This window comes from Erithacus rubecula (genome assembly GCF_903797595.1).
Source record: "Erithacus rubecula genome assembly, chromosome: 1".
Taxonomy (NCBI): Eukaryota; Metazoa; Chordata; class Aves; order Passeriformes; family Muscicapidae; genus Erithacus; species Erithacus rubecula.
Window position 1 is genome coordinate 75793823 of NC_136658.1, and position 13814 is coordinate 75807636.

The 13814-nt window shown below is 43.0% G+C and overlaps 1 protein-coding gene across 1 annotated transcript in view; it reads left to right on the top strand.

Annotated features, from left to right (window-relative positions):
• FLT1 (fms related receptor tyrosine kinase 1) overlaps window positions 1–13814 on the top strand; it is a 104305-nt gene that overhangs the window by 77683 nt on the left and 12808 nt on the right. The window contains exons 17-21 of the mRNA XM_079298341.1: window positions 3173–3311; window positions 8158–8262; window positions 10665–10778; window positions 11558–11646; window positions 13401–13560. Of these exons, the coding sequence (XP_079154467.1) occupies window positions 3173–3311; window positions 8158–8262; window positions 10665–10778; window positions 11558–11646; window positions 13401–13560 (607 nt within the window). The remainder of the gene's footprint in view (window positions 1–3172; window positions 3312–8157; window positions 8263–10664; window positions 10779–11557; window positions 11647–13400; window positions 13561–13814) is intronic.

Sequence of the window (13814 nt, forward strand, 5' to 3'; positions counted from 1 at the left end):
GCAGCCCTTTGCCCATGTCAGAGATTTTTTCCCAGGATGCTGGGATTGCTGAGTCTACCAAAGAAAAATTCTGTTTCGTAGCACCAAGTCTGCCAGAGTTCAAGGAGTGGACATGGCATGACTCTTGGGGCTGTCCTGTGCATGGCCAGGAATTGAACTTCAATAATCCCTGTGGGTCCCTTCCAACTCAGAATATTCTATGATTCTATGATTCTTTGATACTGCTCAATCTGTTCCTAGTGCAATAATCAGGCTGCTGATGAATGATGGAGAACTGTGACTTGCAAAGCTGAGTATGAGTAAGCCAGAAAGAAAAGCCCGAGTGGGGACAAGGCTCTGAGGCTCACAAGAATTTGAGTGCCTGACTCACACCAAAAGTATCCACATTCCCTTACAAAAACTGTGGGGGTTTGGCATCCCAACGTCTTTGAAGATCTGAGTGAGTGGGAATGACAGATCTTCACAGAATGTGCTGGGGTCTGGTTCACACAGTGTCTGGTGTAATTACATCATTTCCAAAGTGATATTCTGCTGAAGGAGTTTTGGTGGTGCAGCTTCTAGAGCAGATGATCCTGTACCAAAGTGATAAATTTAAATGCCCCAGTAGCTGATCCTCCTCCTTGTCCAAGGCTGCCTGTGCTGGTTTAAAACCTGTTTTTTCCTGACAGCACTTGTCTGCATTGTATGGTGTGTGCAGGCTAAACCACAGCAGTTTTCCCAAGCAGAAAACACAACTAACTCCTTGGTCATGCGGGAAGATCTCAGTGTAACCTGCAGGTGCAGATGGATTTGAGGGAAGGTCCTGGGGCACTGCAAGACATGAGCTGAGAAATGTCTGCGTGCCCCCTCCGCTGACTCCAGCCCACCACCAGCCCAGGGGAGTCACAGCACAGCCTCACGGGGATCTGTCACAGCCACCACAGCTGGGCATGTCCCAGCTGCTGAGGGATGGCTGCTGAAGGTCCACTGCAGCCTCACACACCATTTTATCTCAACCAGCATTAGGCCCTGCTGGTATCTTAGGCTGGTGGGAAAACAGACCTCCAAATCAGGGCAGCATGGCAGCAGCCACTCTGCCTGCATTGCTGCTGCTGCAAGCTTTAGTGAGGAGAAATGTGTGGGAGTTTGGGGGGAAAGGAAAGCAGAGGTCAGCTGAAGCTGTGGAGAAACTTCATAGCTGTAAGAGAAATTACAAGGCAAGAGGGACCAGTACAGAATGCTCAACACTGATGATGAAGCAAGTTATAACATGACTGCAAATCTTGGGAAAAAATAAGCTTTAGATGTAGCAAGATCTTTTTTAGTTTATTTTTTATGAGACCAAAACTTGTTAGATTGTTAAAAGATAATAAAAATATCATCATCACTGTAGAACAAGGGACTTTGTCCAAATGACATATTAAGGCAACTTTCCAGATGAGCCTTTCCAGCTAGTGTTAGTCTATGTTTATGGTCTTATCTGTGTTTCTTTTATAAACTCTTACTCTCAAAGATTTATGTCTGGAATTAGCTCAGAATTAAATTTTATATACAAATTATGTTGCCACAACAGAAAAAAAAAATGCTCTCCAAGAGCATTTTCTTAAAGTCTCTGTGGTGCACACAGGACAGATTATATCCTTAACCATTTTTCATCATTGAAAATGTTACTTCAAATCTCTATTTGTGCCAAAAATTTGATATTGAGTGCATCTGAAGAAAGAAGTGTGGGAAACTGCCTGAATTTTCCACTCCCCTATTTCTTTTTCTGGGTTGGGTACACTTAAAAGTTCTTCTAATATGATGAGTAGGAGCATTCTGGTACACACACCTCTATCTAGAATTCCCTTTCTGGAGCACCACACAAGTTTCTGTTTCTACTCATATCCCACTTATCCATGTCCTTTCCAGGCTTAGTGGACAGTTTGGAGACAAGCTTTAAGCCTCCTGCCTTTTCACAAGCATCAGTGCATCCTTCTTGAGACAAAATTTATGGATTTGGGGAGGATGAAAAGCAGCCAGAACAGCAGTTGTTAATTGCTCTTATTTTAGTCTAGTTGTGTTTGTTATCAGGGCATGCACAGCTAGGAATATCCTTCTCAAAAAACATGCCTGGAAATGCAAGTATTAGGGACATATTTCCAAGCTGTAGAAGTGAGAAGCTGAAAGTATTAGGAGACAGTTACAGCAAATAATAGGAAACAGAACATGTGGTTGTATCTGTATGTTTGTGGTGTCTGTATGTCTTTGTCCATGTGCTTTTTCCACAAGTTTAGGAAAAGCAACACATTCAGGTTTAGTTCTGCAGATTTCCCATAAACTCCAACTAATAGCCAGGAAATTATGGCAAACACTAGACCTCTTCTTTAGAAAGATAAGTACTCCTGTGTCAATTAAAGTCCAGTGAACTAGAACGGCAATCTTGATGCTCTTTGAAGGAACATGTATTTCAAAATGGATGAGCTGCCAGAAACTTTCAGATCAGATTCATCTTTTCTTGTATGTCTGAAGTGAAGTGGATAATCCATTTGCTCAGCAGAAACTAAACTGGCAAATTTATTTGAAATTTTATGTTTTAAATTATATGCTTTGAGTCCAGCTGTTTATAAATTCCTCCGGACTAAAATGGTTTGAGTAAATTTTCAGAAATGATACCAAAGAAATAAAAAATCCTAAATATTTGTCAGCAGTTTGTGAAGTGTATCATGTCCAGTGTCCTGATGACTTATCTTGCACAATTTCTAACCACATATGAGCTATCTTTGTGGGATATATGGAGCAAATAAACACTGGCAGTAGAACTCCATCTGTTGCATGCGGCCACTTCTTGATTTGCACAATCATGAAGGAAAGTTATTTTTATCAGCAATGTTTAGTCACTTGCTGGAAGAATTTCTCCTGACTGTGCAGAGGGCCTGTGTCATAACACCATATGTTAATACAGACCCACATGGGTTTCATTGAAGAAACTGGTATGTCACTTGGGAGGAAAGCTGGAGGAATGGTTTCTTTTATAGAAAAACTCTTTCAATATATAGAAAAGCCAAAGGGAGCTTAATGAAACCATCTACTGTGAACACACACAGTGTGAAACACACAGCCTTGTGAACAGAATGAACATGGAGCCCTTGATCCAAACAAGAAGATGCTGACATGCTGCTCTTTTTCATTTTGCAATGTCTTTGTTTTCTAGCCTCGTTCCTCTGAAATGAAGACCAACCATTACTTGTCAATCATAATGGATCCTGATGAAGTGCCCTTAGATGAGCAGTGTGAACGTCTACCTTATGATGCCAGCAAGTGGGAAATTGCAAGAGAAAGGCTGAAACTAGGTAATATTGGAATAGTTCATATGGAATTTGGGCTGATTGAAAAACATGTGTCTGTAACTATGCATAAAGAGGAGCTGGATGTGTTCTAGCACTCAGCACAATGTACTGGCAGGTTTGGTGTGATCTATTCCACACTGAGAACACTGATCTGTGGATGAATTACAGCCTTTGGGACTGACTGACCATGTCTACTTGACTTTTCACATGTATATTTGGACCCCGCATAGGAAAATAGAACCACGAGATCATTTAGGTTGGAAAATGCCCTTAAGACGAAGTCCAATTATAATAATAATCTACCTGTTCACTCCAGGTAAAAGCTTTGTGAGACTGGCAAAGGCTTTATAAGGTCCAGGTAGACAACATCCACAGCCTTTCCCTCATCTATTAAGTTGGCCACCTGGCCACAGAAGGATATAGACAAGAATGATGCATTCTATATTTTGGAAACTGATTTACTTAAAACATGACACAAAAAGAGCAACCAAAGAATTCCAAATCAGACTGCCAACTTTGATGTTTCTCTCTCTTCTCTCTCTAGACTCAGGAGCCTGACCTTTGGCATTTACTGTAATTTTAGTGATTCTCTATAATATTGATGAAGGGTCTGGAGGGGAAGTTATGTGAGGAGAAGATGAGGTCACTTGACTTGTTCATCCTGAAGGAGACTGAGGGGAGAGCTCACTGCAGCTACAGCTTCCTCATGAGGGACAGAGAGGGGCAGGCACTGAGCTCTGCTCTGTGGTGACAGTGACAGGACCTGAGGGAATTGTCTGAAGCTGTGTCAGGGGAGGTTTAGACTTGATATTAGGAAAAGTTTCTTCACCCAGAGGGTGTTTGGCCCCTGGAACAGCTCCCCAGGGAAATGGTCACAGCACCAGCCGGACAGAGCTCAAGAAGCATCTAGACAACACTCACAGGCACATGGTGTGCTGCTTGGTGTTGTGCAGTCCAGGACCAGGATCACCCATAAGGATGATCCTTGTGGGTGCCTTCCAACTCAGGATATTCTATGATTCTATGGTTTTCTTATCTTTCTTCAACCTGGAAACTTGGAAAAAGGCCTGTGCAAAAATGGGTCCTCATAATCCATCCTGCACCTCTTCCCGTTTCATCCTCTCCTTCTTTTTCCAGCACGATCTCCTTGTTTTCCCTCTGTGCTGTAGTTTTATAAATATTCTATTATTGCACCATAAAGTGCAAGAATGTGACATGCAAGTCCACACATAAATAAATAGATACCCTTGAAAATTTTAACCTACAGCCAGCTCCCCTGTAGATGTCCCAGCAAAAGGCATGTTTGGGACCATTGCTTATTAAGCCTAGTGTGGGGCTGATGAGAAGGGAATGGGGGAAGGGACCTTGTTTTGAAGTTGATGAATCCCTCCAGAAACCACACAGATTTTAGCTAGAAGGTCAACATTAAAATGTCAGTGATAAGCTCAGCCTCGTTGCTATAGAGCTGTTTGTTCTTTCAGGCATGCATTGCATTTGTCCTACAGCATGGTCTAGAAAATCCCTGCTTTTTAGTTAGGAGCTGTAACAGATTCCTCCTGTTCTCCTGGGTATCAGGGACAGAGCTTGGTTAACATGTGCAATATTAGGATCACACCTAATTTGCCTGCCAGGAGACACAAGGTGGCCAGATGTGGATAAGCACAGCTGAGATGTATTGCTCTCAATTTGTAATTGTCATACATAGTTCTGGGAATGCTGGAACCTTGTGCTGGAGTGACTTCAATCTTCAGACAATTTTCTTACAATGATGGACCAAGAACCTGATGTGCAGACAGTGTGACCACTGGGAAAGAAACAAACAGAAATGGAATGTAAACACCAGGGAAAAGCCCATGCCTTGCAGGGTTAGTGTTTGGAGTCCAAAGGTGACGAACGATGGCCAGAGAGAGTTAAAAGTGGAAGAACTGGTGTAAACAAATAAAGAATGCTGACAGTGAATGAGAACCAGATTTGAAGAAGCTGTGTATGTGCAGTATGCTAGATTAACTCAGTGCAAGTCCTGCTTACATGGCAGTTGGGTCAGTCTTTGAGTAACCTTGGCAGTCTCTGAGGATTAGTGTCTCACAAACACAAAATATGCTTCTATGGTTTTTAAAAAATATTTTTACTTAGAAATGCAACCCCTTCCAGCATCTGATGTGACTGTTTTTCTCTTTCCACCTACTTATCCTCCAGGACACACATTTATTATAACTCTTTTGCTGTGTTCCTCTAACATGCATACACACTGCCCACGGCTGTGATGCAATGCTTATATAACAGGACTCTCCCTTCATCTGTAAGAGACACAGACATTACAGGAAATTTCATATGGGCATCACTGAAGTCAGGGTAATTAACATTCAGCAGAGAGCAAAATGTCATCTTTCCATTAGGCAGAAAGATGCTGGTGCTATAAATCACTGTCGGTGTGGCCGGTGATAACACACTGTGCTGGCTGAGCTGCTATGAGCTTCCCCCCTTACACTTGGGCTCGACCTTCCCAGGCTGGAGATGTGCACAGTGCTGATGCAGAGCTCAAGGGAGTGTGGCTGCTGGCTCCAGAACGGTGTCACACACGCTGGTGGCACAGCTGCTCCCTCCTGGGCACTGCCAGCCCAGGCACTGGCACCCAGCACAGCACTTCCCACTCTCCTTCCCTCACCTGCACAGCTGTCCTCTGGGACATAATGGAAAACATGAAGCACCTGTGGGGAAAACCCAGATGACTCAAACAGTGGCAAAGAACCTGAGAAAAGAGCACACCTTGGAGCCTGTGCCTTCCCACAGACATGGAGTGCAGTGTATGCAAGTGCTTTTTGCTGATGTTCCAGGTCCAGCACTGACATGCTTGGACTCTGTTGAAATGGGACTGAAAAGAAAATCTCTGGATCCAAAACTTCTTGACTGAGTGTATATTCACTATAATGTGTTCTGAGCTGCCCAGTAGATCCAAGTCAAGTGTGGAAAACTTAACTAGAGCACTTTGGTTCGTTGGTCTGGATCTAAATGCTGCCACATTACACACCTGAGCATTACCCCCAATATATCCAGTGTAGCTGCTCAAAGGCTGTGGCAAACTGACTGCTCAGATGGTTGGGCAACTTAATATTCCTCTGTTTAATAATTTTGTAGTTACTTTTTATGTCAACAGGAGGGGCTTTCGCAAGAACAACCATGGCCACAATTGCACACTAAACTGTGGAGTTGTGAGCTACATGCTGAAAAGCTAAAGCTGCTCTGTCCTGTGCTACCATTCAGCACAGTACAAACAATAACAGAGCAGCAAAGAAGAGTGTTATTACAGTTTCCCATTGAATTACACTGCTGTTTAGAGAAGGAAATGCTGTTTCCAGAGCTCATTCTCCTTTCTGAAAGGTTAGCAGCTTTGTGCAGCTTTATGAGCTGGTGTGTTTTCCAAGTGGTGACTAAGTAGGTTATCATGATGTGGGAAGTGAGTTAACAGTGATGGAAACAGATTAAAGCTATGGATTAAACAAAGGCATGATGGGTTTTATAGGATGCCAAACTGCAAGTTCTTCATGTAGAAACCATGAACAGTCATATATTAGGGACTAAAAACATCAATTCACTAAGCTGAGATCTGAGTCTTAATGGTGCTTCCCTTATACATCTGCTGAATAAAGAATCTATATGCAGTAACTGTAAAAGGTAACAGTATATTTTTAGAATGCACACTGATTCATCTGTAGTTCCCTATCAAGCACTAAGCCCTTCACAACCCAAGGTCAGTCTGTTGATGCTTTTCAGTCATGTAGCTCAAGTTCTTTGTGGTTTTTATTTGCTGTAAAAAAATGACAACACTTTTTCATATCTAGGGTGGAAATAATTTTCTGGTTTAGCTTTTTTTGGCTTAGCATATTCTGGTTCATGTTTCCATTGCTTTAATAACGTATGTTACTTGTTTCTACTGACAGACATACTGAGAATCACAGCTTAGATACAATATACACATATAGAAGGCAGTATTGATTTAAATTAGTACAGACAGCAGTTGTCTTTCTCTGCTTGCAAGGATCTGAGTGGGATTCATCTCTCACTCAGATACCAACAGGATAGATGTCCAAGTGAGAGCTAGTCAAACAGGTGCTCATCACAGGAATAAGAAATCGTCCTGTGGAGATGGTCATGTCACATGTGCCTACCTGAGAAATAAATATATATACAAATTATCCTTTTCTTTTATATGAAAAGCTTACTTATTTTCTGCTCTTCTCAACACTGCAGATGCTGCTGTCATACTCTTGTTAGCCACTTTGGTACCTGGATTCTGCTGAAAGTGAAGCACAAAAGCAATCTGAAAACAGCTCATTGGAAATAAAAGTTATTGCTAGCTGATGTGCTGTTGAGATCTCCCTGACCAAGCCTTGCCAGCCTCTGTAGCAGGGCAGAGGCAGCCAGATCTGTCCATGTGAACACATTGTCAAAGGGGCAGAGGGTCTGTGTTATTAAGGACATAACTGGCAGCACCACAGGCTGCTGCACAGTGCAGTGTGCTCAGGGAAGAGAGCAGCAAAATCTTTCTCTGGCTGAGCTAGACTGAAAAATTCAAGTTTGAAGCCAGTGTACCCCCACTGAAGGGTTGTGTTCATTTAGTGATATTTTCACTCCTATCACTTGCTCCCTCTGATGACTCTGTCTTCTAATTTGACTGCTTGCTTTCCACAAAACCCCAACAAACCTAAAAACCTAAACCAGCTATATGTTGGAAATATATCAATGGGACTCATTGGAAAGTACATTTTTTAATTCATGATCTATGAAACCATTTGCTGACAAGATTCCTTTTTTTACCAAGATGTGTCTCTCCACTTTATTTTCCTTACAGGAAAGTCTCTTGGACATGGAGCTTTTGGAAAGGTGGTACAAGCATCTGCCTTTGGAATTAGGAAATCACCAACATGCAGAATAGTTGCTGTGAAAATGCTGAAAGGTATCTTACTGCAAAGATGCATAGGAAAAAATGATGCCTTATATAGTGGTGCATTTTTTTATACAGTTCTGCCAAAAGCAAAAGCTTTCCACAATAACTTTTTGAAGCCTCCAAAATGTGTATGAATCAAGTTTCAGGTCCACCACAAATGAAATGGTAGAACTATGAAACAAAAATTGCATTCTCAGTAAAAAGTCATACCATTTTTCTAGACTGACCCTATATCAAAGGCTGTAAATGAAATTTAGCTGAAGTATAAGGTATCCACCTTAATGTGAAGACACTTGGATAGAATCTATCGTATTTTCCCTGGTTATTCATTCTAAGGAATGATCATAGTGTTAAAACCAAATGCCTTATGTCTCATTCGCATATACCTTTTGCATCTCATTCTAACCTTCTCCATTAGATTTTCTAATACATTTTCTTCATGAAGGCCCTTTTGTTAAGCTAAACACTTTGGGCAGTTTAAGTCTTGGTGGTGTAGTGCAGGTGTGTCTCCTCTGAACTGGCTGCAGGCTCATCACACGATGCTGAGGATGCTGACACCCACGTTGTGCAACGGATTTACCAGCACTGTTCATACACCAGTGCTCATCTGGAAGTAAAATTATCCCCCAGCTATTCACTGCCACCTTTCCCATTGGAGCAGAAAGGACAAAACCCCATAGTTAATTTGAAGAGGGCACTTGGGATGTTAGCAAGCAGGATGATATTCAGTCACAGCCTGCAGCAGCTATGATTAAATTCCCCTGAGTCCTGGTGGTGTCCCACCTTTATGTGTGTAAGGATCATAGAAGGCTTTTTTTTTGTTTGCCCCAGGAGTTTATGCTGCACTGCTTATCTGCCTTAATCCCTGAATCCTTTCTGGTGTTGTTTCTCTGCCAGGACACATCCCCCATTCTGTCAGTATGAGTTGGAACCCCGATGCTCTCACTCAACCCTGTTCAGGAACAGTTTGAATGAATCCATCCTAGCCAGTGGCTCCCAGCTTCACATATGCTTACTTATCATTTATCAGGATAGGTAAATTCCAGCTCTTGGAATGGACTGCTCTGTCCAGTGTTTCTTTATGTACATCAGCAGGTTCTTGTGCCAGCAAGGAGCAGTGGGTGCTCCTGGAGTAGATGGGAGCAGACAGCAGCTATAAGAAGTCCTGGTGGGATTCACATGTGAATGTGCAGAGCAGATGCTTGTATCTGAGTCAGTCACTCAAATGCCCTTCAGTGGCACTGCTGAGAGACAGCAGATCATCCCATCCTAAGGCAGATTCCTGCACACAGGGAGCTGAGTCTTTGCTCAGCTCTGCTGAAGAGAGCCAGTGGTGACCATATTTCTGGAGGTATATTCAGTATCTCACCTGAAGCGTGGGGAGATCTGCCTCATTCCTTGGGTCCTCTCTAGATTATCCAGGAACTCTGCAGTCATTCATCAGGCTTTATCCTCACAGAATTCCCCAGTGGTGAAGGGGAAGTGTCACCACCCATACAAGAAAATAATGGATCACCAAGTAGAAGACAATTTTTTGTTCAGGACACCAAGAAAAACTGTTTCCATTCAGTTGTTGAAACCAAGCCCCTTAAGACCTAGCTCAAGGGTTTTTTTCCACAGGATTGTTCTTGCTTTTGGTGTCACTAAACTGAAAAACTCCTTTTGGGCCTACACAAAGCAATATGTTTTTTTTCTTGTTCTCTGAAGCAAAATTAAATTCTGCATGAAAAAAAAAAATTGCTTGGAGGGAAAGTTTCACTCAACACTAAATAGAATGTTTTGGATTTATTTGAGGGATTTCTTATGTCATGCCTATGATTATTGATAATGACTGATAAGGGTGAGATGCAGTCACTTCACTTTAACCAATTAATGTTTACTTCCCTGGTCTATCTCCAGGCTTCCTACATAATGAACAGAACCAGGCAGGCATCACCCAGGGGTAGCTCATACACCCTTATACAGATGGCTAAACTTGCATCAGCTTCTGGAAATACTTTGCTCTTGCCACTGACCCCTCAAGATCTTGATAAGTTTAGGCTAGAATATAACTCTTGGATAGCTGAAGTCAGGTCAGGAAACCAGTTCTAGAGTTAATTATAATCTTGATATCCCATTTTATTTGTTCTTTCAATTTTTTGGTTGAAACATCAGAACTATTAATGTAAAAAAAAATCTCTCAGTTCTAAATATAATAGAGTCTACTGGGAGGAAATTGAGTGCCTGACTCTTTTTATGGGTTTAATTGCAACCAAGAGGATGCTGAGCAGGGAGGAATAGAGGGAGAACATCAATACAAGAAGTACATCTAGTAATGGAGATTATTTCAATGGAAAGTAATGAGAAGTGGTAAAGCTCAGCAGGACCAGTACTTTGCCTTTTCACATTGACTTTTTATTTTGTATTTTCAGAAGGGGCCACAGCAAGTGAGTACAAAGCACTGATGACTGAGCTGAAGATCCTAATCCACATCGGTCATCATCTTAACATTGTGAATTTGTTGGGAGCTTGCACAAAAAATGGAGGTAAAAAAATCTTTAGCACTGCTCTGAAAAAGGGTTTGGATTATCTCCCAATAACAGCCAGTGACCCATGTTGTTTTTCATCCAGAGGTCAAATTAGCAACTTTTACATTCGAGCTCATCCTGTAGCTGGTGAAAAAAAAGAAAAAGAAAAAGAGATTTTCAGTCCTTTAATGAAGTGATTAAACATTTCCTCTCTTTAAACTTTGTTTGAGTATTAATATGTGATGTGTGAATTTAGGAACATGCCACTTGCTGTCCCTTATCTCATGCACTCCACTGCTCAAACTAAAGTTAAACATGATCTGGAAAGGCTGGGAACGAGGGATATCAGCTGCTGGCCCTGAACTACAAATCACAATGCAGCTGTTGTAAAATGCTAAATGATATTACACTGAGAAAATCAAAAGACCAGTATGGGAGATTGTTTGTTTTAGATATGTCACCTATTTTAGTTCTCAAAGTGTGTGTGGGCTGTGGGACTCCAGTCTGAACTGCCCAAAGAGGAAACAGAGTGTCCCTCAGGACCCAGACTCAAGACCCAGCTTTCAAAAATTAGGCCCTGCCCTGATTTCCAGAAGCAGTATTCTTTTGATAATGTCCAGTGTCCTTCAAGCAGTATTCTAGTTCTTAGGACATGTTGCCAGTTATTCTGGACTCAAGCTGCAGTTCCTGACATGAAAGATTCTTTCTCAGAACTGATGCCACCTTTTATTGCTTTACACTGCTCAAAATGCTGCTTTTTTTTTTTTTTTTTTTTTTTTTAATATTTAATTGCCCAGGGCCTCTGATGGTGATTGTTGAATACTGCAAGTATGGGAATTTATCGAACTATCTGAAGAGCAAAAGGAATCTTTTCTGCCCTAACAAGGTGAGGAGGCAGATGGTCCTGGTAGGGTTCACCTTACCTGAGGTGAGGTAAGGTGTTGGCAATGTGGATGTCAGCTCTGAGCTGGTCCCCTCAGACTCTCTTCTAGCAAAGGAGAGAAATTACTTTTGGGTGAAGTTCCCCTGACCTATATTAATATTTGGTGTGGGATTTGTTGTGCCAAGAAAGGATTCACCTCTTTCTCCCTGACTGTGCAAGGAGACTGCTGTGACTAGTTTGGCTGGAGCCATCGACAGCGAGGGGAAGTGAATCCTATCCAAAGTGTCCCCACATGCTCCTGCCCTGCTCCTGATGAACCCATTCCTAGTGAGCTTGAGGTCAGCAAAGCCAAAGGAAGTGGCTTTGCCCACTAATTTCAGTACTGCTGGGAGCACAAACAAGATAACACCAATTAAATCTCATGTCCCAAGACACCCTAATATTCAGAGATTTACAAGTAATCTTATTATTGTGTGAGGAGAAGAGCTATCAAGAGGAAGAGATTAGAGTCTTGCCTTCACCTCCCACAGCCCTTTGAATCAAATACATGATACGTTTTTTATTACAAACCTAAATCCAAATGTCCCAGAAAATTCAAATAGTTCCATAAAAACCCTCCAAAGGATCCAGGGCTCTGACATGAGATTGGATACAAGAACAGTAGGTCTAATCTCTGCTCAGCTGTGCCAAAAGCTCAGCAGCATCCCAGGGATTTTTTTTTTAGGAGGGCTCTGTGGGAGAGCCCACTGGAGAGAACACCCCCCTCTAAAAGGCTTTTGCTGAGTCTGTTCCCAAGGCTGTCCATGTTGTGCTCCACATGGGACACAGCAACTGGCTCTTGCTACATGTGGATGTTGGAGTGGGATGCTCAGCAGGGAGTATGGCTGGGAAGGGTCCCTGCTGAGCAGAGTCATTCCCACAGCCCCTTCCCACACCCAGTGCTCCAGCACCCCTGGGAAGGTTGCCTGGGCAGGAAGGAGGTGGAAGTTTGGCTCTGCACCAGCGTGCACAGGGAATAGAAGTGGTTGCAGGACAAGAGGAAAAGTAAAAGGGGGCAAGAGTATGGCCAGGCAGCCAGGCTGCTCTGCAGGTAGCAGTGAGAGAGCTTTTTCCAAACAGTGTTTCATGTGTCCCTTAAACCATCTCATGTTTGGCCATAAGAAGAAAGTACTGGATAAAGGCATTGAAGAGAGGAGGTCACTTCCAACAGCAGCTGTGTTTCAAACTCCAAGTGCCCTTGCTCCTCTTGAAAAGGGCTTGAAAACCCACACCAAACCCTGTGCAGGGACATAGATGTCTTAAGGAGGTTGGGACCAAAAGCTGGTGTTTGAGAGGTCTGGGACACCTGCATTGTGGGCACAACCTTCCCAACCCACTTCTCTGTGCTGGAGAGAAATGGGTCCTTTCAGATGTCTCATTTCACCTGAGAAGAGCCACAGCCCAGCAGACTCAATCCATATACCCTGCAAATCCTCACCATGGCAGAGGGAGCCCACTGCCCTGCTTACCCCAAAATCATGAGCTGGTGCTCCCAAGACACCAAATTTCTGCCCTCTGGGGATGCCAGCCTTGGTGGAGCACAGCTGTGCCACCAGCCCCTGCCTGCCAGTGGCTCTGGACACCTGTCCCATGAGAGATGTGACCACCCACACCATGGACCACCAGCCAGGCAGAAAGACAGCAGCGGCCTGACTTGGCTCCTCCCCACCCCCTCCACTGCTCTGATGAAGCAGCTCTTCTTCTCTTTTTGTTTGAAGGACTCCTCTCTGCAGGGAGAGCCAACGAAAGAGAAGAAGGATATTGAGCCAGTGGAAAGTCAAAAACAAAGGCTGGCCAGTGTCACCAGCAGCGAGAGCTTCGCGAGCTCTGGGTTCCAGGAAGATAAAAGTCTGAGTGATGTGGAGGAGGACGAGGAGGGTAGGTATTAATTCCTTCCTGTCCCTGCACAGACTGTGATATTTTTACAGCATACTGTGAATCCCTGAAATTTTTTTTCCTCATTTATCACCCTAATAAACATCCGTGGGAGATGCTCAGAGGGTCATGTCCAGAGGGTAGAAGATTTAAAAAAAGATTATTTCCAGGGTTACTGAATCTGACAGGAAAATGTGTGATTGTTTCTTCTGACTGCTCCTTATCTTCGGGGAAAACACAGCAGTGTCCAAAGCACG